At 32.1% G+C, this 21,918-nt stretch overlaps 1 protein-coding gene across 1 annotated transcript; it reads right to left on the bottom strand.

Moving 5' to 3' along the window:
* Positions 1-543: 543 nt before the first annotated feature.
* LOC139491336 (E3 ubiquitin-protein ligase XIAP-like) lies at positions 544-12,474 on the bottom strand. The gene is made up of 6 exons (XM_071278966.1): positions 12,349-12,474; positions 6,885-7,822; positions 6,522-6,679; positions 5,298-5,328; positions 4,444-4,554; positions 544-3,598 (listed from the first exon to the last, which is right to left on the bottom strand). The coding sequence occupies exons 2-6, from the start codon at positions 7,489-7,491 to the stop codon at positions 3,528-3,530; spliced, it is 978 nt and encodes a 325-aa protein (XP_071135067.1). The 5' UTR covers positions 7,492-7,822; positions 12,349-12,474; the 3' UTR covers positions 544-3,527.
* Between the last annotated feature and the right edge of the window lie 9,444 nt (positions 12,475-21,918).

Below are 21,918 nucleotides of genomic sequence, written 5' to 3'. Positions count from 1 at the left end.
GTTATGCGTTTACTTTTCTGCATTGGCTAGAGGTATAGGGGGAGGGTTGAGATCTCATAAACATGTTTAACCCCGCCGCTTTTTTGCGCTTGTCCCAAGTCTTGAGCCTCTGGCCTTTGTTAGTCTTGTATTGTTTTTAATTTTAGTTTCTTGTGTACAATTTGGAGTTTAGTATAGCGTTCATTATCACTGAACTAGTACTTATATTTGTTTAGGGGCCAGCTGAAGGACGCCTCCGGGTGCGGGAAATTCCCGCTGCATCGAAGACCGGTTGGTGACCTTCTGCTGTTGTCTTCTCTATGGTCGGGTTGTTGTCTCTTTGACACATTCCCCATTTCCATTCTCAATTTTATTTATTATTATCAATTATGTTTCTTCATAACCTCTATAAAGTTTGTATTTCTGAATATCAATTCAGAGACTGACAATTCCTCTGACAAATGTCTAAAGGAGATACACTTTATAGTGCAAGTACGATTTGTGATTTGATGAATCTGCAATGCGGTAGTACGGGTATTTAAAAAAAACCCAGCAACGAACGGAACGTGTTTACAAACATTTTATTAATACAAAAATATATTTAACATATGAATTTCATAATCAGATGAACCAAGCTTCGCTTCTTTCATGAAAAGTGTCAATTTTATATTGAATCAACAATTGTATTGCCTTAAACAAAAAGCTGAATCAAACTGAATTTTGAACCTGCTATTATGCTGTGGTAAAAGAACAATTTATAATACTGTGTAATCCGGCTTTACAGTGCAATATATTTTGACAAGAGAAATATAACAACGCTGAATTTTCACAATTAAGTCTTACAGAATCATTTCATGGATACTAATTTTGATTACAAACTGTCAATCTAAATTTAGATAATAAATTTCATGTTCATAGAGTTTTGATGCAGTTCTTTCTTTGTGGGACTTTTGTTTTATAATTTGATGCTCAAATGAATTGATTGGCAATTTGTTTGAAAAAAATTCACAAATGTATCATTTTGACATTTTATAATGGACTTTCAGTTTTCAATTGAATCGGAGTTCGGTATTTTTGTTATTTTACTTCTAAAAGAGGGACAAAAGATACCAGAGGGACAGTCAAACTCATAAATAGGAAATAAACTGACAACGCCATGGCTAAAATTGAAAAAAGACAAACAAACAAAAGTACACACGACACAACATAGAAAACTAAAGAATAAGCAACACGAACCCCACAAAAAACTAGGAGTGATCTCAGGTGCTCCGGGAGGGTAAGCAGATTCTGCTCTACATGTGGCACCCGTCGTGTTACCAACCTTACGTTTGGCATCAATTGGACCTCTACATAAGATAATTAATAATACAAAAACGCATCAATTATAAATAGAAATTAAAATATTTACATTCAGCATATATAAATATGTCAATTATAATTCAAAACAAATAAAACAAAAGGATGAGAACTTAGGTGGTCTACATTCTACATTTTAAAATCATATCTATTCAACAATATTTACAAATTGATATTTACAAAATTAATTTAATACATTTATTTCATATTTTGATAATTAATTAAGACATATTATTTTCTTAATGACCATAGCATAGAAATTATGAAAATGTATTAATTTCGTAGCCATATTTTCCTCTTTAAATTCATTCTTAAAATATATTTCGATCTGGAGAAAAAACATTGACTGCATCATTCGATAAAACTATTATAAAATGATGCGTATGACATTAGATGACATACTTCATAGCAAAAAAAAGTAATGGTGGAATCATACATCATCATATTTAAAACAGCACATAAGTCATCCATACTCAAACTTTCATAAGAGCTGAGACTGCTATTGCACTGTGTTATAGCAGTCTGAGATAAGAGGTAACGATATCATTATGCTAAACTTTCTAAATTTCTACTTTTATTTATTTTTGAATACGTTTTCATCACATATATGTATCAAGACTCCTCAAATTCGGCCAAATATCGACACAGTGAGAGCACTACTTCTTTATATACAATTGTTTTCCTCTCGTCCTTGTTTGCGAAAATATGATTCTATTGAACTTCTTAGTCCCTTTTCACAAAAAGGTTACAACTAAAACTGATACATTTGCATGTTATTGTGATATTTAAATTTTTTAATAATCAAACTTGTGAAGTTAAAACTTTTTTAAATTTCTTTTGAGAAGTTATTAATGAAACGTATAAGTTTACACAAAAATGACAACACCAATGACGGTTTATATTAGGATGTGCAGTAGTATGTTTAAATAGCTAGTTTAAATATTTCATTAAACGGGGATAAATCATACAAAACAGTAGCTGTATTAACTATCCTATCAGAGGCATTGCATTGGTTAACTTACTATATACATATCAAAGTCAAACTAAAAGGATTAAATCATAATACAATAGAAACAGACTATATGATAGATTGTAACTTAACATCCATCGTTTCTTGTTATTGTCATTCCGTATACCTGAATATCTAATCCAACGAGTAAAGGCCCGTGGATGTAAATATTAATAAAAAAGACACGTGCGGGTACATCAAATATTAACAATAATTGTATATACAGTAACATCATGAAAAGAGGAAAATAACTGAAAAAATAAAGCGCCTCACAAATGCGCTTATTTTGGAATTAAATTTGATACGTCTTCGTGCAGCATTTGATTTCATTAGCGTGCATTCATTTTACATGTAACATCAATTTTCGATTGTACTCTTCGTCAGCAATATCTTGTAGAATTAATAAATGGTCCCTTTCATCGAGACATGATGCAAAGCACGACAGTATTAAAAACAATTCATTTGATTTATCAACTTCACAAATTAGAAAATAGTGGCATACATTGGGTTAATCCCCTTTGCACAATATAAACACGACGGAGACGAAATTCGTTCCACTTTTTTCTGATGTAAAAATGCAGTCTTTTATCGCATTATATTGGATGTGAACTCTTCATCTTAAAAAAAAAAACGGTGTTCCAAACTTGGGTTGTATCCCTTTGCACAAAACAAACACAAAATGGACCAAGATATCACTCTTCTATCTGACGTGAAGATGCAGTCTTTCATCCCACTATATTGAATTTCAACTCTTCATCTTATACGCTCTGATAAATATGTTTGTTGACTCAAATTTTAGAATGCTTCCACTTATTTAAAGGCACCTGTACACATGAGCAGTAAGGTAATGTTAGTGCAACTAATTGTTTTCTCAGTTCAAACAGAATGTCTGTCAATTTATATTGTACCAGTGGTTCAAAATCTTATATAAATTTAATCGTTTTTCCCTAGACATCCACTAAGACGCAAATTGTGCTTAGGGAATGTTTATACTTTTTGACATTCAATATCTTATTAAATCAATTGACAAAAAAAGCACGACATATCATTTAATTTATCAACAAATATTGTTGTGTTCACAGAATAGGAAATTGTGGCATTCATTGGGCTAATTTCCTTACCACAACAAAACTCAACTTAAAATCGTTTTTTTCCCACGACATTCATAAAGAATCTAACTATGCTATGGGAATGTTTTCCAATCTCTGATGCTTTCTAATGAACCAAACATCTCTTCGCTATTGGGAAAACTTCCTGCAACAATAACATTTCTATTAGTCGAAAAAACACAAGACAAAGCTGCCAAGTAATAAATATTGTTAACACATTTTATAAACTATCAAATACTTGAAATCAACACTTTGTTTTAATACTATGGCAAGATGAAAGAGTCTTAGATTGTATGTATTCTAAAAGATATTTCGAATATTTCAGTATCCACATCTGATTCACGCCACCTCTAGAAAAGGCAGTTTCACAATTACTTTAGAACCCGGCTTTGATTGCTGATAAAATAGATGTTAACAATTTAGAAAGAGGTTTCGTGGAGCACTTGAAAGATCCAGCAATATACCGTTGTTTGTAAGGACTCTTATGTAGTGTAGGTATAGAATACAGTGATGGAAGATCATGTTCTTCATATTTCAAATTGGTTGAAATTCCAAAGGAACATAGAACAGACCTATGATTATCCAGGATTTCCTCTTTGGTAAGTGTCGTGAGGGTATATGTTGAGCTTCCAAGTGAATTGTCAATACCCAATTCATTTATCAAGCAGTTTATGTAACGATATTTACACACAAAAACGATATTGTTTGGGGCTTTCTCTGCGGGGACAACAACATATTTGTCATTGATGTAGGACAAGTGTTTTGCATCATTTGGATCTTTAAAAAAGTATGAGTTTACGTCTTGAGATGGTGGCTTGTTTGTATTTTTAACTATAGGCAAACAGTATATGTCTTACGTTTATGCTTTTACATACGGTTATGTATGGAATTTTGCGGAGAGAGAATCCGTTGACTTAGATAAAATATTTATACATAAATGTTCATCCATTCTTTTCATTTGAATAATATAACGATATCATCCATACTTACCATATTCATGAAAGAAACCTTGTATTGTTTCTTTGATAAGACATCTATGATATCCAGCATCCAGAGCGTCTACAACTATACAAGTTTCCATCTTTGTTGGCCTATTGAGACCTAAATGAAGAGTGTATTTAACTTAACCATTATGGTTGATATACATGTATTAAAATTGAAATTTTTGTAGATGCTTGAACAAAGTCGCATGAAATCACTTTACCAAACCCATTTGGTGTATATTCTAATGGATCTTAATATCGTTTATGTTATTTGTTATAATACACAGTTTAGACTATGCTTATTTTAATAGTAAACATAAGCTTCAGTTTAGAAATTGTTCAAATATTTTGGTACCGTTATTGTTATTAATGTAACTTCACCATTATATCGCTTAGACACTTCTACTGTATAGTTAGCTATATCACATCGATCGCAATAATGTTTTTAGGTTTAAACTTAATAATAAAAAAGTATTTAGCACCACTAACAGTACTTAAAATTCATTCCATATTTTGGAATTTTGGACCATATTTTATAAATGTTCTGCCATCAATTAAAAACAATTTAAACAATTCCTCATCATGATATGTTTTAGAACTCTCACAGGATACCGTTAGGAATAAACTCATCATAGATACCAGGACTAAATTTTATATATACGTCTACAAAAGACTCATCAGTGACGCTCAAATCCCAAAAAGTTGAAAAAAGCCAAATAAAGTACGAAGTTGAAGAGCATTGAGATCCAAAATTCCTAAAAGTCACAAAGCATAATTATGCTGAAATATGTTAAGGATGAAATAACAATTAAGAGCTATTTCAAGGTTGTGTCGGTCATTAAGACTATTTCTTATGCCTACCTTTAAGATGTCTTTTGAGAATTTTAGTGTCCTATAAAAAAATAAACGAATCAAAATCAATAACATATCAATAAAATCAGTTTTTCATAAACACAAATTATAACATAAAACATAGAAATAATGGGTATAATTTTTATTAAAAGTAAAAATTGAAAAGGTGTTCAACAACACTTTAAGTTTAAGCACTGGTGTTTTATTTCGTGGCGGTCAGTTATAAATGGTGGAGGAATCCGGAAAATCCGTTGAGAATAAGTGACACACGGTAAAAAATCTGACAGTCCTTGTCATTTAAGATTGGAGTTCGCACGCATCTACGCCGTACGATATTGAAACTCATAAGTCGAGTCAGTGTTGACAGGCTAGCGACACAGTAGTAAGACCACAAGGCCACACATGACCGTTATGTGTAAAAAGGTATAAGTAAAGGAAACGACAAACATTACATTGTAAATACTTTGTTGCTCAACAATTATATCTTCTTTGTTTCCTCCTTGTTTTTGTGTTAGTAACTCGCGTATAGCTATTGTTGTATCCTTTCTTTTTTTTCTTTTTGATTCGTATTGTTTATATTTCGTCGATTGTCTCTAAGTACAGCATGATTTTTTTCCAGTTACAAATACTATACTACTGTAGTTGTGGCTTCACGGTCTTCAAAAACAAGAACTTACCTACACTCTTTTGGAAAACACAAGACATTCCATGTTCAATCATTGAGATTGTTCATAGATATTTTATTCCCGAATTCCCAATTTACATAGAATTATCCATTATGATGCATTATTATCAAATATTTCTTCTGTTTTGGAAAGCATTTTTCATATTCGTATTTTATTGCCATATGAACAGGAGATTTGGCTAGTTTCACCCCCTCCCCTTTTTGTCTTAAAAATTTCCTGTACCACGTCAGAAATATGGCATACTTATTTCTTATCTACAATTCTTTTCTATTTATGTAGGCGTTTTCTTTTGTTGTAGTTCATTAGGTGATGTGTTGCACTCGGTTTTGGCTGTTCTTTCTTAACTGAAATATGACTATATTGAACAGCAGTATACTACTGTTGCCTTTATCCATACACCAATTCCTTCTTATAAAAACTGGAATTATTAGACGTATGTCTATAAAACAATTTGCTTCTATTGTAAAATACTTAATACTTAAGTTTACTAAAACAACATGAACTAAAAAAACCTAATTTATTTACTTTAAAATGATGTAGGACTTACATGTAGCACATCATGAACGAATCCTCCGCCTTTCTTTTGTAACACATGAGGGCAAACGGGAAACCAACGTGCATGTTCCCTCCAAGGATCCATAGTAAGAACTTCTTTTCTTAGACAACCATCACAATAGAAGCATACTCTGTCTTCCTTTCTCTCTACTAAAACAAGGAGATTGAAACCGTTTCAGAGATCTTATGAGACAATGCAAAAAGACAGTTTGTTTGTATTAATTTAATTATGTTCGTTGCTAGTTTGAATGATTTCAGCGTTTCTGATATAATATTAGATATTGTGGCTCGAGCATCAACGAAGAAACATTTAATGTCGAAATGAGCATGGGAGTAAATTTGCAAACGTACTTACCCATACTAAAAAATCCTGCTTCTGCCTGGATACCATTGTTAATGTCATGTAAATCAAAACTCTGACGACGATGAGCCTCATCCTCAAATTGAGAATGAATTGGACCATTGTTCTCCTCAATTCTTCTTTTCATCTTAAGGATTAACCTTTTTCCAATTAGCCTTGGTAAACCATGCATATCTCTCTGTGTGTCCTGGGCGGGTAAAAAGATTTTGCTCCTACTACAAGAAGAGCAAGGACACTCGTCACTTGGTGCTCCCATAATAGATGCTACAGACGGGTATATGTTTATGTCTACCAAGCAAGCTTCTGGCAAATGTTGAGTTTGGCGAGATGTTAAAACTCTCTGGGATTGTTCGCATTGATTTGATGGTTTCGGTTGAAATAATTGCCTTATCCTGCAACTTTCAGCATGCTCATTTGATAAGTTTATAACATCATTAGTCTCCATATCTACCGCAGCTTCACATACATCACATTTTATTACACAATTCTGACCACTATAGCTAAACCCTTTGCGAGCTAGCACAATTGAAGATTGTTGGCCCTTCCAGGTTGAATAAGTAGCAAGCTTGCTAATATTCGCAAATTGATTTGATATACTCATGGCTTCAATAATTTTGAAATTAATCTTTGTTATTTTGCGGATAACAAGATTGGACACAGTGACATATATTTACTCCCGAAAGAATACGTTTTTCAGAGTCAGAGGAATTTTTTCGATTCACTATCTTATCTGATCATCGATAATACTTTTATCGTTACAAGCATGGAATGATGTTTTGAAGAAAATATATCTGTGATTTCCAGTTGCGTTTACTTTTTTTCTGTTGCTCTTTGGAGACCAAGATGCGCTTTAATAACTTGGAGGTCCAGTAATTTTCATGTTCTGAAGTAGCAACTCCCATTTCTCTTGCAAAAGGTACGATCAGATTCACCTGCAAATACTATAGAATTAAGGTTTGTTTTCGACAAAGAAATGTACATCTCTCAAAATTGTTTAGCTACAAAAACAACTATGATGAAGTTCAGTGTGTATCCACCAAAAAATTTGAACTCCCACAAAACTTTGAATTGAATGTGGTATAAATTTATTTAAGCTCAATTGAATTATCAGCATATCAATTATATCATAGCTAATTCAATAAAGGTATATACATATACATAGAGAGAAGAACTACAGTGTTCGTAACATACAAGAGTGTTAGTTTAACTGTGTGGGATATATACAAATGATCATACACAGTTACGTAATGTCGGATTGGAAAGGTACACGTTTAACTTTGGACCCTTATTTAAACAAACTTCAAAACTGTGCCCAATTTGGTTATATGCTTAAGCTGTGGTCACATCTTACATCTCACATGTAACGGACATGCAAGATATATGCAACGTACGAGAATCAGAAACGTACCGGACACAACGGATGTCGAACGTACATCTAACGGACGAGTACCGCATAAAACGGACACCGAACGGAAGCATACTAGATAAAACTGATAAACAAGATAAGCGGAAAATTATAGATGGCAATATATTATATAGGAATTCAAATGAGCCTGTGTCGCTAGCCTTGGTCTAAGTGCGTATTCAAAATTGGACATTCTTCAACATTTAATTGCTCATATCAGATTTTCTTTTTTCATAACAGTTTTCAAAATAATAAACCAAAATTTGCATTTTACCATTTGTTCTATTTTTAGCCATGTCAATCATTTTTGTTGGCAGGAGGCGTCAGATGACACATTTATTAAACTAGATACGCAAATGCAGATTGTGGCCAACTTTGGTTAAATTTGGCCCAGTAGCTATAGTTTAAAAGAAGTTTTTTAGAAAGATAACAGACAACGGACGATTTTCCCCAATCCGTCTTTAATGTATACTTTGTCCTGCTGACCAGTTTTGGATATTTAAGTTTCTAAGATATAAGAAAAAAAACGCAAGAAGTTGATAAATATCGTCTTCAAAGGGCAATAAATCTAAGCCAACTAACGATTTAGACCAATAGACCTTTTTTTAGAACTTGTCTTGCTGATCATTTTTGCATTTTTCCCCTATATCATGTATATAATATAGTTTTCAAGAAAGTAGACAAAATGGGGGAGGGGGGAGGGTGGAGGGGTAGGTATCATTTGTTAATTAAGGGGAATAACTTCTATAAAAAGTCGCTTAGCAGTTTTGACGTATATGAACCATTAGTAGATCTCAACAATCTGAACACATTTGCCCTGTCAGATTTTCTTTTTTTATTATACTGTTTTCAAAATATTTGACAAAACTTGCAAATCACCCCTATTTTCTATTTTTATATGGCGGCCATCTTGGATAATGGATCGGCTACAAAGTAACAACACTTAGTCAGCATCCCATAAGGAACATTCATGCCATATTTGGTTTCATTCCATTCAGTGGTTCTCTAGAAGAAGTCATTTGTATGCATTTACCATAGGGTCCTATGTTAAACTAAGTCCCCCGATGGCGGCCATCTTGGATGATGGATCGGATACAAAGTAACAACACTTGGTCAGCACCACATAAGGAAAATTCATGCCATGTTTGGTTTCATTCCATTTAGTGGTTCTCTAGAAGAAGCCATTCGTATGCATTTCCAATAGGGTCCTATGTAAAACTAAGTCCCCCGCTTACGGCCATCTTGGATGATGGATCGGCTACAAAGTAACAACACTTGGTCAGTACCTCATAAGGAACATTCATGCCATGTTTGGTTTCATTCCATTCAGTGGTTCTCTAGAAGAAGTTCAAAATGTAAAATGTTAACGACGACGACGACGGACGACGGACGCCAAGTGACGAGAAAAGCTCACTTGGCCCTTCGGGCCAGGTGAGCTAAAAAAGGACCCAAAAAATCTATATTCTAACTACCCGGATATATTCAGCATATGAACCCCAAGAATTAAAGACTTTGAATTATGCACCATTGAAATTAGTCAATTAAGAAATAAGCTATTTATACAAAGCTTTTTTTTTGTCTCTTTTCCTAAACCGTTAGGGTCATAAAACCTAAAATCTATCCCATGTTTCCTTTTTTGGTTTAACACTTGTATGACAATCAAATAGCAATCATTGGACTTATACTCAAGTTTTTGTCTGGAAGTTTTTTTCCCCCTTTTGATGTCTTAATTTCCTAAACAGTCTGGGCCATGTAACAGAACCCCAAAATCATTCCGAACCTTCGATAATTCCTTTTGAGGTAAGGTAGAGATACAGGCCATACTATTTAGACACAAGTTATTGTCCCGAAACAATATTTTTTTTTTGTGTTTGGACTCTTTTGACACCTTATTACTAAACAGCTACGAAAATCACCTCCAAACAATCCCGATCTCATCTGTGGCATGAAACCTTGTATCAAAATTGAATAGAGATCCATACTGAAGTTATAGTCTATGAACCAAGTAATTTTCTGTGAACCAGACAAGTGCTTGTTTTTGCCCATCATTACAAAACAGCTACGACAATTACCCTCAAAATCAAATCCAACCGTACTATTGTGGCATAGAACCGTGTGCTTAAATTCCATAGAAATCCATGCACTTATACTCAAGTTACAATAAATTGTCTTGAACCAAAATGTCTTCGGACGACGACGGTGACATAGCCATAGCATATAATACGAACGAAAGTTCTCCCTCGTAGAATTTTTTTTATATATTTTCCCAATCAAAATTTCTATCATCTCGAGCTACCTAACCTACCCATTTTATTTCTGTTAAAGTGTTTTGACCCTTCAAAATGCATGAAATTCGTCACTCGACGTTAAGACACGAAAACCAATCAATCATTCAAGCAGGGTAACCATATTAAAACCAACGAGTCACACTAGAGATGTTACATTAATCTCAGGCGATTGGGGGACTTTTTTTATATATATATTTTTGTTCTGCGTTTACATTTTTTTCAGTAAATATTCATCATGGAGGTTTGCGCGGGTACAAAAATGTCAGCAAAAATTCAAACATTTTTTTTTCATTACATTTTATTTATTACACTATCAGAAAAAATAACCAAATCCTATATTTAATCGTTTATTAAAAGTGGGGATGGCCATCGCATCCGCTCCTATGGCACTAATATATGATAAAACGTTTGAAAAATGATATATTATTTTTGAATCAAGATCTTAATATTAAAATAGAATTTATCACAAATCGAATCTGGGTCGTGAAATGCGTAGACGGAACTTAATTTAGATTGTGACACATACATGACATACAAATATACATATATTCATATATTTAACCTATATGATTAGGAAAATAAAAATAAGTAAATATAAATATATTAATTCATTTATCTAAATATAAGAAAAATATAAATAATTAAAGTGTCACAAAAGAAACTTAAATTTAAGAGTTTAAAGAAAACATTTAGACCTCTTCCGGGTTGGTTCTGTACTTGAATAATCATTTAAATAAACATTTTTAAAAGGAGGTACCATCTCAGGATAAAAGGGGTGGGGTGGGGTGCTGTTCCTACCATATGTCCTCAGTCCACAAAAGAGGGGATTCCATCCCCCGGCCCCCTTTTCCCCTGGATCCGGCACTAACTGGTCAGAATAACGAGCTAGTTCTATCTGTAGTCAAAATGAGCAGAGCTCTTACATCAACAGCACATATTTCGAAATGAAACGAAATGTACACTATCAGCTGCAGCAAGGCATAATACCAGGAAGGGAGGGGGGGGGGGGGGGGGGCAAGAACTTTTTCGGGAGTTCAGGATTTCGGTATTGCTCATTTCGGGATTCGGGTGTTGAAGTCATCAAACTTTGCTCAGTGCTCGGAGCACAAAAATCATGCTCTTAACATGAAATCCAGTATTTTGATTGGTTGTTTTTTTTAGTATGAGTACAACAAACTGACTCGAAAGTTTAATATTAATGACTTCAAGGCCAGGAACTCCTCTTTCGAATTTCGGGATGTAGGGATTTAAATTTCTATTAATTCGGGACCTCGGGATTTCATGTTTCTAAGGCCGAGATTTCGGGATCATGCCAGGAACTCCTCTTTCGAATTTCGGGATGTAGGGATTTAAATTTCTATTAATTCGGGACCTCGGGATTTCATGTTTCTAAGGCCGAGATTTCGGGATCATGACCCCCTCCTCCCTCCCCACCCCCACCCCACCACACCCCCACTCATATATACTTATATATCATTTCAGCTGAATATTACAATCATGCAATAAAGTAAACAACAACAGCAAAATAATACTAAAAATGTTCACAGACTTTATGTATACAAGAGTACTGTGTTCCATTAATGGCATTATTCATAATGTCTGATTATGTCCCCAAAGCCAAAGGAATGTTCATTGTTGTTTTTTTTTTTATACAGAATGAGATATATATAGATAAAAATAGGCCGAAAGTCATTGGATAAAACAAAAAGTGTTAGCAATTATTAACTTGTACATTTATGTAAAAGTGATAATTTGAAAGTCTTACTTTGACTTCAGGATTGAAAATATAACAGTCCGTTTGATCAAAGATGATGCAAGTTTGTTGTTAGACCGAACATAAATAGATGATTATATACCGTTTTATTTATATCAACGATGACGTGACACTCTGTCTCGGTTTTTTTCTTAGATACCCATACCAACTTCCAAAGAGATCCGAAAGAACAGAATTCTCTCGAAGTGTTTGTTTATAACATGTATAAATAGAGTTGGAAATTACCTAATTTATTAATAAGTTCATTTTCAAAAAATGTAGAATTTCAGTGCACTTAGTACATGTAGTATGCAGTTGTGAGTGTTTAAATGAATAGTTGTAGGAAAATTGAGTCCATATATCAATTATAAAAACGATTTAATTGTAATTAAAAAATCATTAAGTCAGATTTTGTTTTCTTAACAAGCACTTAAATAAAATTGGCAACAAAAAAAGGTTACATTTATAAAATTATTTTTAAATTGAATACAAATTAGTAACAGCAGATATAAAACTCGGGTTTAGAATTCATATAACAGACAAGGAGCAGTGGCAAATATTTCATGTGTATTTTAAACATAGAGAGGTTATTACCACGGCACTCTTTGCCAAAAAAACCCACCCACCTTCTTTTCCTAAGAGCCTTCGGACTTTGTGTTTTGAATTATAGTTTCACTTTTCCGTATTTGATATTTATTATAATATTGGTAAGCTTAATTTGAGGGTTGAAAATGTAGACCGTAAAAAAGGGGGGTTGGGGAGGGGGGTGTTCAACAGGGAACATTTTTATATCATGCCAAGAAATCGCCTCCGTTGAAAGTTTGCAAACATCTCATAGAACAAATTACATGGATGATTAATTATGATCATTTGGTACGATGGCCGTGTTCTAAGCGATACGTACATGTACATGCAGGTCATGAATTCATTTTTTAAATGAAATGAAATCAACTACTAATGGATGCGGTAGGAGGTCCACCTGAATTTTTAGCGAGGATTTCTTGGCACGTTCTTCTGGTTCTTCTCGTACAACCTTGTCCGCCCTATTTCATCTTTTGACATTCACGTATGTTATTTGGTACGATCGTATATGGGCGTTTTTCAATAAAAACGTATTTTCTTGTCCTAGCCACTTTAAAAAAAATGTGTTTGATCTTTGCAAGTAATTTTTTGTGCAGTCAGTACATTGAATTAGATTTAACATTTTTAAGCAAAGAAACAGTTTATTTTTTAGAGGGATTGATAAGATATTGACTCCTTAATGGTCCAAAACAACCAAAATGGCATGTCCCTAGACCGCCTGTTCAACATTCATACTCTAAAATATCGTAAAAAAATGAAGAAATTAATGTTTTTTTTACTTTACATAAGTTCTTTAATAATTCAAAAGTATGTTCAGAGCCAACATATTCTAATAAACAGCTTTCAATATAGGTTTTTTTAATTTCAGAAGGTGTGTCCCTCACAAATTGTCCACTACGAAACGAAGTCATTAAAATTTGCCAATAAACAGTTTTATAAAATCAATGTAATTTTTGTTTGCAAGAGATATAAACATTAGGGTCTTACAAAAGAAGTGATGCTTTTATAACGGCAATTAAATTGTTGGTAAGAAAAATTGAGCACATCAAATGGACCAGAGTGATACCGTATTTTTGATAATGTCCCCTACGAAACGGGTCAAATCTCCTTCAGTATCTGGTTTTAAAATTATGAAAAAAATATCAGTGTACAGCTTGATAAATGCTTTGATGAATACAATCAGTCTTGTTACTATTGCAATATAGGGAATGTGGGGGGGGGGGGGGGGGGAATAAAGCATGCGAATACGTCCCTTACGAAACGGTCCCCTACGAAACAAGTATGGGAGAAAAACGTTTCGTAGTGGACACTACCACTACCATGGAGTCTTTTTTTAATCTTTTTTCAATTATATTCGTGCAAAACAAATAACAAGGGTTATTTTCATGTAATTTTTATTATGTTTTTATTAACATATAATAGGGTTGATGTCAACTACGAAACTTTTTGTCCACTACGAAACGGTTTTGTCCACTACGAAACGCATCAAAATGTCCACTACGTAACATGAGTTGAACCTTCATATGTGAAGTACTGTCTAATCTTTATAGATAAAAATGATTTTCTAATTCAGAAAAAAAAATGATATTTTTCTAGTATTTAAAGTAAACAAACTGGAATGTCTATAGGAAACATTTAAAATTGCAAAAAATATGTGTGTTTAGAAGAAGTTTCGTAGGGGACAAAAGTTCCCTACGAAACAGTACACACATTATGAAAATAATATCATTTTAAAGAATATTTAAGATTGCACTTTTTGTTTACAAACAGGTCTATTATAGAGGTATTCAAAATAACTCTTGAAATTAAATTTTAGACAAGTTGATTTTCCATTTTTTTTAGGTCTGAAATGTACGCTTTTATTGAAAAACGCCCATATAACAGAAAGACGGTGTGTCACATATCATCACGACCTTCATGTGAGCTTGACCATTGACCTACATGTATATCAAAATACTATTTATTGATTTTTTTTTTTGGGGGGGGGGGGGTGGGGGGTAGAATTTTTGTGTCGTGAACATAACTGTTTTTATCCATTGACATAAAAAAAAGTTTACGTTTGCCTCGTAAAGGCATTATTTCAAGATTATTTCTTGTGCCAGGAAAGGTCTAATATCCTTGACCTTTGACCGTCAAGGTTAAAAAATATGTTTATACATGTATATTATATATTCTCCCCAAAAACAAATGTTTTTTTTGTTGCTTTGTATGACAAGAATTTTTCAATTTAGCTAAGAGGTTGTCCCTTACGGTGATGTTCGACCTCCTTATGTAATAAAAGGTTAAATATTTACCGCACTTATAAACGGGCACCCCACTTAAGCAAAGGTTTTCCTTTTAAAAGGGAGAAGGTCAATGGATGACATCAGAAAACGTTTTGGGTCCAGGCTATCATAGAAGTATATGTTAAATTATGTACATTAGTAATAGAGTACCCGTTGCATATATCTATAATTGATTTTTTTCATCTCTCTGGTGGCCAGCTTTTCAAAAACTGACCGCCTCGAAAAAGCTGAAACTGATCAAAGTGGCATCAAACACCAAAGATGCCCCTCCCGTTTTTTAACGGTGGATGTTACACACGATCTCTTACCAAAAATGAACTCTGACAGAGATTGTTTGACAAGTTGTAAATATCTTCAGAATAACTTTTATAATATACTAAAAAGTAACTTTTTGTTGGCATGTATATGTGACTATCAAATACTTACAGTATATAATATGATATGAAACTGCGCTTTTGTCATACAATTTTTTAAGTTAAATTTTCAATTAAAGTAACACTATATGAACAGTTGACAAAAATAAAATAAAAAACCAATACTAATTATAAAATAGAATGAAATTCAAAACAGTGTGGCTGTGGCCATTGACTGACACATTAAATTCATCCATTGACTGGGACAATTTACGTGAACGTTTGTCTGTAACGACCACTGTTCACGACGTACCTACGATAGACATTTAAACTGTGGGGTTACCAAAGGTTTCTTAACGCCTTTAATTATAAAATAATTCGAAAAAATAATCAGGAATAACCTTTATGTATAATTTATATAATTGTTATAAATCAAAACATCGTGTTATTTCCGATTAATTTTTCGAATTACTTTATTAAGGTGTTGAGAACCTTTGGTGGCCCCATAGTTTAAGTGTCTTTAAAAAGTACAAAGTGAGCAGTGGTCGTTACATACAAACGTTCACCTAAATTGTCCCAGTCAATGGATGAATTTAATGTGTCAATCAATGACCACAGCCACACTGTTTTGAATTTCATTCTAATAGAATAGTATCATTAATAAAGGTAAAACGACTTACTTTCTACGAGACATGTTGTAAAATATGCAATTGAAGTATATTTATATACATATTTTAATACAACATTGACTCATGTGTGTGTTCCATTCAGCCTATTATAGTGAGATTATAGTTCAAGGTTGGATTTTGAAATGCATCAATGTGACTTAATAATTACAACTAACCCCTACAATTCAGTACAGGATTGTTTTAGGGTTGACAATTATTTAGAAGGATGTGAATAAAAATATTATAGAACAGTATCATGTAAAATATACGTATAGGTTAATAAATATATTTCATATTAGCCTGTATTACATTTCCTTTCAATATTGACAAATCATATTTAATAATGTATGCAATGCATTCAACAATTTTATATAAGTTATAAAGGGGTATTTACCAATTTAGCTTAAAATGCCATAGAAACATAACTATATATCAGAGTTAGTTGTAGTTAAAATGTTAATTATGTTAAAAAAAGGGGCGAAAGATACCAGAGGAACAGTCAAACTCATAAATCGAAATTAAAAAGTCTTAATATGACTTACGAGGGCATTACAAAATATGTTTTAAAATATTTCCAGAAGACACCAGTTTCCGCATGTATAGTTTAATAGTTAACAATTGTTTTCTACTTCCTGTAATCTTCTAAATAAGACAAGAAGTTTGTTAAGATTTTTTTAATTCTGTAATAAAATTATAAACAGTATTCATTTTTAGTGTCAAGGAGGGATACATGTATCTTTTTCTGAAAAGAATTTCAATGCATAGGCATTGGTTCATTGTTAAAAGGATTTTGTGAACTTTCTTATTTTTTAAATACATGTAAATCATAATACTATAAGAAATCAACTGTTTTTCTATTCTAAACTTACATCTTATTAAGAATTATGCTTTTAGGAAAGGAGTAGGTTCAGTAAGACCCCTTTTTGGCCCCAAAATTAAGCAGTTTTGCAAAATTGTGAAAATGTAATCTTTTAGCTATTTTTTGGAAAGTAGAATGCTTCTGCTACATAAATATGTGCTGTTTTTGACAATACAATGCACATATATCATGTACTAGCATCATAAAGTCATGCTAAATTACTGAAATCTTCACAATTATAGCATTTTAGTTAAATTTTAGACAGTTTCCGTCTTAAATGAAAGTGGCCGCATTCGTGTTCATTCATAATATTGAAATGTAAGTTGTATTTGATGATAATACATAACATATATAAAGGTTGAGGATGAACACGGATGCGGCCACTTTCATTTTTGACGAAAACCATCTGAAAAGTGACTTTTTTGGCATATTTGAAAGATTTTTCATATTTAAGCTTCAATCGGAGCGTTTTTAATGACTGAATCAGTTAAAAATCTCTTACATAAACTAATCGAATCAATTGAAATAGACCCTTAAGTGTTTAAAAAGTGTCCTAAATATCTCGTCAGATGAAACTGAAATTTGGGGCCAAAATCGGCCCTTACCGGACCTACTCCTTTAATACAAATAAGCTTACTACTTTAAGGAAGTACAGAACTTAACGTAAGACACATTTCTTATTTTAAATCTGTTTTCTTATTTCAAGTCTAGTTTCTTATTTTAATATTAAAGGTGTTGACTTATTGACAAGCACATACATTCATTTGTTTCAAAAGCTAGATATAAAGTAAATAAAGGTAGGGGATCGATCTGGTTGATCATAATGCAGCTTGAAACAATAGAAAAAATATAAAGGCAGTTGATAAACTCTTAAGTCATATTAGTACTTCAAAGTGATGAATACATACATGTTTTCATTTAAAATAGTTTATATTTCATCAAACTATTTTACTTAAGTAATCGAATTGTAGTCGAAAGTAATCGATGATTTCATCATGATTTTTGCTGTAATCGATTAAATTACGATTACATGTAATCGAAAATGTCTTCGATTACAGATTACTGTCGATTCCTGGAAAAAATGTAATCAATTACAATCGATAACAATTACAGATTACGATTACCCCATCCCTGCTTCTAATGCTTTTTTTTAATTTTAATTTTTTTTTATATATATATTGCACACTGAAATAAACTGAATCTGAAATTGAAAACACATCACAACTTTATAAAAGTCAGGGTTTTCGATTAAAAAAAACCAATGTCAGTCTAATTGTAATAATATTATCTTGATCAGATTAGTGATGGATAAAAGATGGATAATTGATAGGTTAATTATAATTCAATGATTGATTATATATTGGAAGTGTTTTGCTATAGTGACAATCATTTATATAAGTTCAATACCATAAGTGCAAGTAACATTATAACACTTAATAACGCAATATCAGTCTGTCTTCCTCAGAGCTTAATTATTATAGCTACTATTTGATACCAATTACCTGGCATTTCATGAACACAGAGGAGGATGAAGCTTCATAACTGATTAATATAGTCTTTCTAAGTCGCACTGCATTTATTGATAACTGTCTCATTGACAACATAACACAAACCCTTATTTTTTTCTGTTCGATGAGTGATAGAAACAAGCAAATTATAATTAAAATTTGACATACAATGACATATGAGCAACATTTTACAAAGGAATAGAAGAGAATAACTTTATCAAAAGCAATGTTCATTTAATGTTTTTAGATTCTAAATCTTAAACAAGTCAAGTGGCAAATAGTTCATGCATATTTGAGATGAAGTGGTTTGAGGTTAGATATTTTAAAAGCAATTTATTAGCTCTACGATTTTGAATAAAAGTTCAGTGATATTGTTATTATGTTTATCTTTTGAAATCAACGTAAGATATTTTGCACTAACATGTATAGCATTAAGACCGTAAGACGGTGTACCGCATATCACCATGACCATCATGTGAATTTGACCATTGAACTCGAGATCAAAATACAGATTTAAAGGGGGTTCATTTTAATAAAGGGAACATAACTATGTTTTCAATTGACATGACAATTTTCATATTTTGCCTCGTATATATGCATTATCTCAAGATCATGCTTTGTGCCATGAAAAGTCATTTAAATATTTGACCTTTGACATTCAAGGTTAAAAAAAAGTTTATATATGATATATCTAACCCCAAAAACAACGTATATTTTTGCTTCTCATGACAAGGCGTTGTTAATTAAGCTTAGGCTTTGTCCTTAAGGGCTATGACCAATCCATCATATAATAAAAAGTAGTTACTCCAAAAGTTTAAAATTAATTTGCCTTTTTTGCTGGAGAATGGAAGGTTGAACTCTCTCTTTACATGAGTCACCCGATTTCAGATCTTCATTTCGCGTACATGCATGTAGTTGCGTTTTTTTTTTTATACTAGTACATGATAACCGCGCAAACAAACGGACACCTCACTTCAGTAAGGGTTTTCCTGTTGGAAGTGAAAAGGTCAAGGGATGATCTCAGGAAACTTTTTGGATCTGCGCTGTCGAACTTGAAGTATATATTATGTACATCTATAATAGAAAAGTGTACGTGTGCATATATTTCTGATTTGTTTTTCTGTAAAATTTTCAATTTTTATTTCCGGACACATCGGCTTTCTCGAAAACTGACACGTTTAAAGTACTAAACGTGGCATTACACACCAAATAATCAATCAATTAACACAATTGATTTGTAATAAACTCGTGTCTTTTCCCCATTTTTATAAGCACGAAAAAGGTATGGGATTCATTAGCGTTAGCAACGATTTGTCATAGACAAAGAGTTTTTGTCATTTTAAACTGTCTAACCTTTTTTATTTTCCGATAAAATTATCTCGGAAAATTAAAGCAATTGTACGGTTTGGATCATTCTGTTTTTGCATATATATCAGGGATAAATAAAAACAATAATTGTCCACTTAAGGAGGCTCGCGGGTATAAGATTTTCAGAAAAAAAATAAACTTTTATCTTACATTACAAATTTTATTAATTACTTTTAGTAATTGCTACTTTATCATATGGTACAAAAATCATTCCAAAAAATCAATTCGTGTTGACCCCAGGTGACTATTAAAATGTCGATATCATTGAAAAAGCTCTAAATTATCTCCCTTTGGTGCAAAAATGCCATTTTTTTGCATTAATATTGAAATATCTTTTTTAACTCATCGGTGACCTAAATTTTTTATTGTTGTTTTTGAATAAGCTGTATATAAATAAAATAATTGTAAAATTTAAGCGATTTCTGTAATTTAGTTCTTTTTTTATTTCGATATTACCGCTATTTCTCCTATTAGTTCAACAGAAAAAAGGGACATTAACAAAAATATATGCTTCTTTCATAGGCAGATTGTGAGCGTAAATGAACGGTGACCCCATTTTTTTATTTCATTTTTCTATTAAGGATAAGATAAAGTTCATGTATATAAAAATATAGCGAAATCCTATATTAAACAAAAAAAATCATTTAGACCCGCGAGCCCCCTTAATACGTTTAAAGATGCTATTGTGTTTTTGCCTGTTTTAAAAGGTTAATATGCCTAAATGATCTCTTACCACAAAAAAGAGAAAGAAAAAATATATAACTTGTTATTTGGATGGAGAATTGTCTCATTGGCACTCACACCACATCTTCCTATATCTATTCAAAATATATTCACATAATAGTAACTTTCTGCCTACTTTTTATGTGTGACTAGATCAAGTAGTTTACAGTATATGATGGGATACGAAACTGCGATTTTTTCATACAAGTTTGAAGTTAAATTATCAATTAAAAACAATATATCAGCATTTGCCAAATATGAATAAAGCCAACACAACATAATTATAAAAGGCTAAAATAGTATCATTAAAATAAAGATAAGTTTACTTACTTACTACGTGACATCTTGGTATGATTTGAAATACGAGTATCTGCATATGTATTTATATTGATATTGTAACACAACATTGACTCATGTGTGTGTTCATTCAACCTATGATAACATAAAGGTTGGATCTTAAAATGCATCAATATTTAACTATTACTACAATTCGCCCCTACGTTGTAGTACTAGAATGTTTGAGACTTGGTTCTAAGAAGGATATGATACATGTATTACAGTATTATAAAAAAAGCTATATATAAGGTTTATAAATAGATTTTATATCAGCCAGTTTACATTTCTTGTTCAATATTGACACATTATAAAAGGAAGGTATGCACACAATGCATTCAACAATTTTATAATAGTTATTGAGGGGCAGTTACTTATATAACTTAAAACGCGATATGCAAAAAAAAAAAAAAAAAAAAAAAATACATATATGATTTTATTTTAATCAAATGCAACGTAAGTTTATAAAGCATCATATTTAATCCTAATATAGCATCAGGGAGCATTATTAGCAAGGTGCCAACACTTTTCGTTATACGCCAGTTTCCGCATTTTTAATGTCATAATTCACTATTGTTTTCTAAAAATATATTATGTTCTAATGTCTTTTCTGGTGTTGCACACTCGAACAAAACAGTAGATCAAGAAATGAACTGAATCTAAAATTGTCGAGACCTTTCAAGGTTATAACAAATGTTTAAATAATATATATCCAACCCAAAAACCATGTTTTTTTTTCTCTTGTTTTGTATGACAAGAATATATAAATGAAGCCACTGCTTTGTCTCTGTGGATAATATCCCACTTTCTAATGCCAAAAAAGGTTACATTCTTCAAAAGTTGAAATTGATTTTTTCCCTTTCTTCGATGTAGATATGGATGGCGGAACGATCTCTAAAATTT

Source organism: Mytilus edulis, chromosome 10 (genome assembly GCF_963676685.1).
Source record: "Mytilus edulis chromosome 10, xbMytEdul2.2, whole genome shotgun sequence".
In the NCBI taxonomy this organism is placed as follows: domain Eukaryota; kingdom Metazoa; phylum Mollusca; class Bivalvia; order Mytilida; family Mytilidae; genus Mytilus; species Mytilus edulis.
Note: the sequence above shows the minus strand (reverse complement) of the source record. Positions and strands in the feature narration are given on the sequence as shown.

Bases quoted from the DNA above. Each gene is read 5' to 3' on its own strand.
- LOC139491336 (XM_071278966.1), bottom strand. From the start codon at position 7,491: ATGAGTATATCAAATCAATTTGCGAATATTAGCAAGCTTGCTACTTAT. The intron at 5,329-6,521 runs GTAAGTCCTACA...ATTTTTTTATAG, and splicing joins TCGTTCATGATGTGCTACAT to GACACTAAAATTCTCAAAAG. The intron at 4,555-5,297 runs GTAGGCATAAGA...CTCTTCATTTAG, and splicing joins TCTCAAAAGACATCTTAAAG to GTCTCAATAGGCCAACAAAG.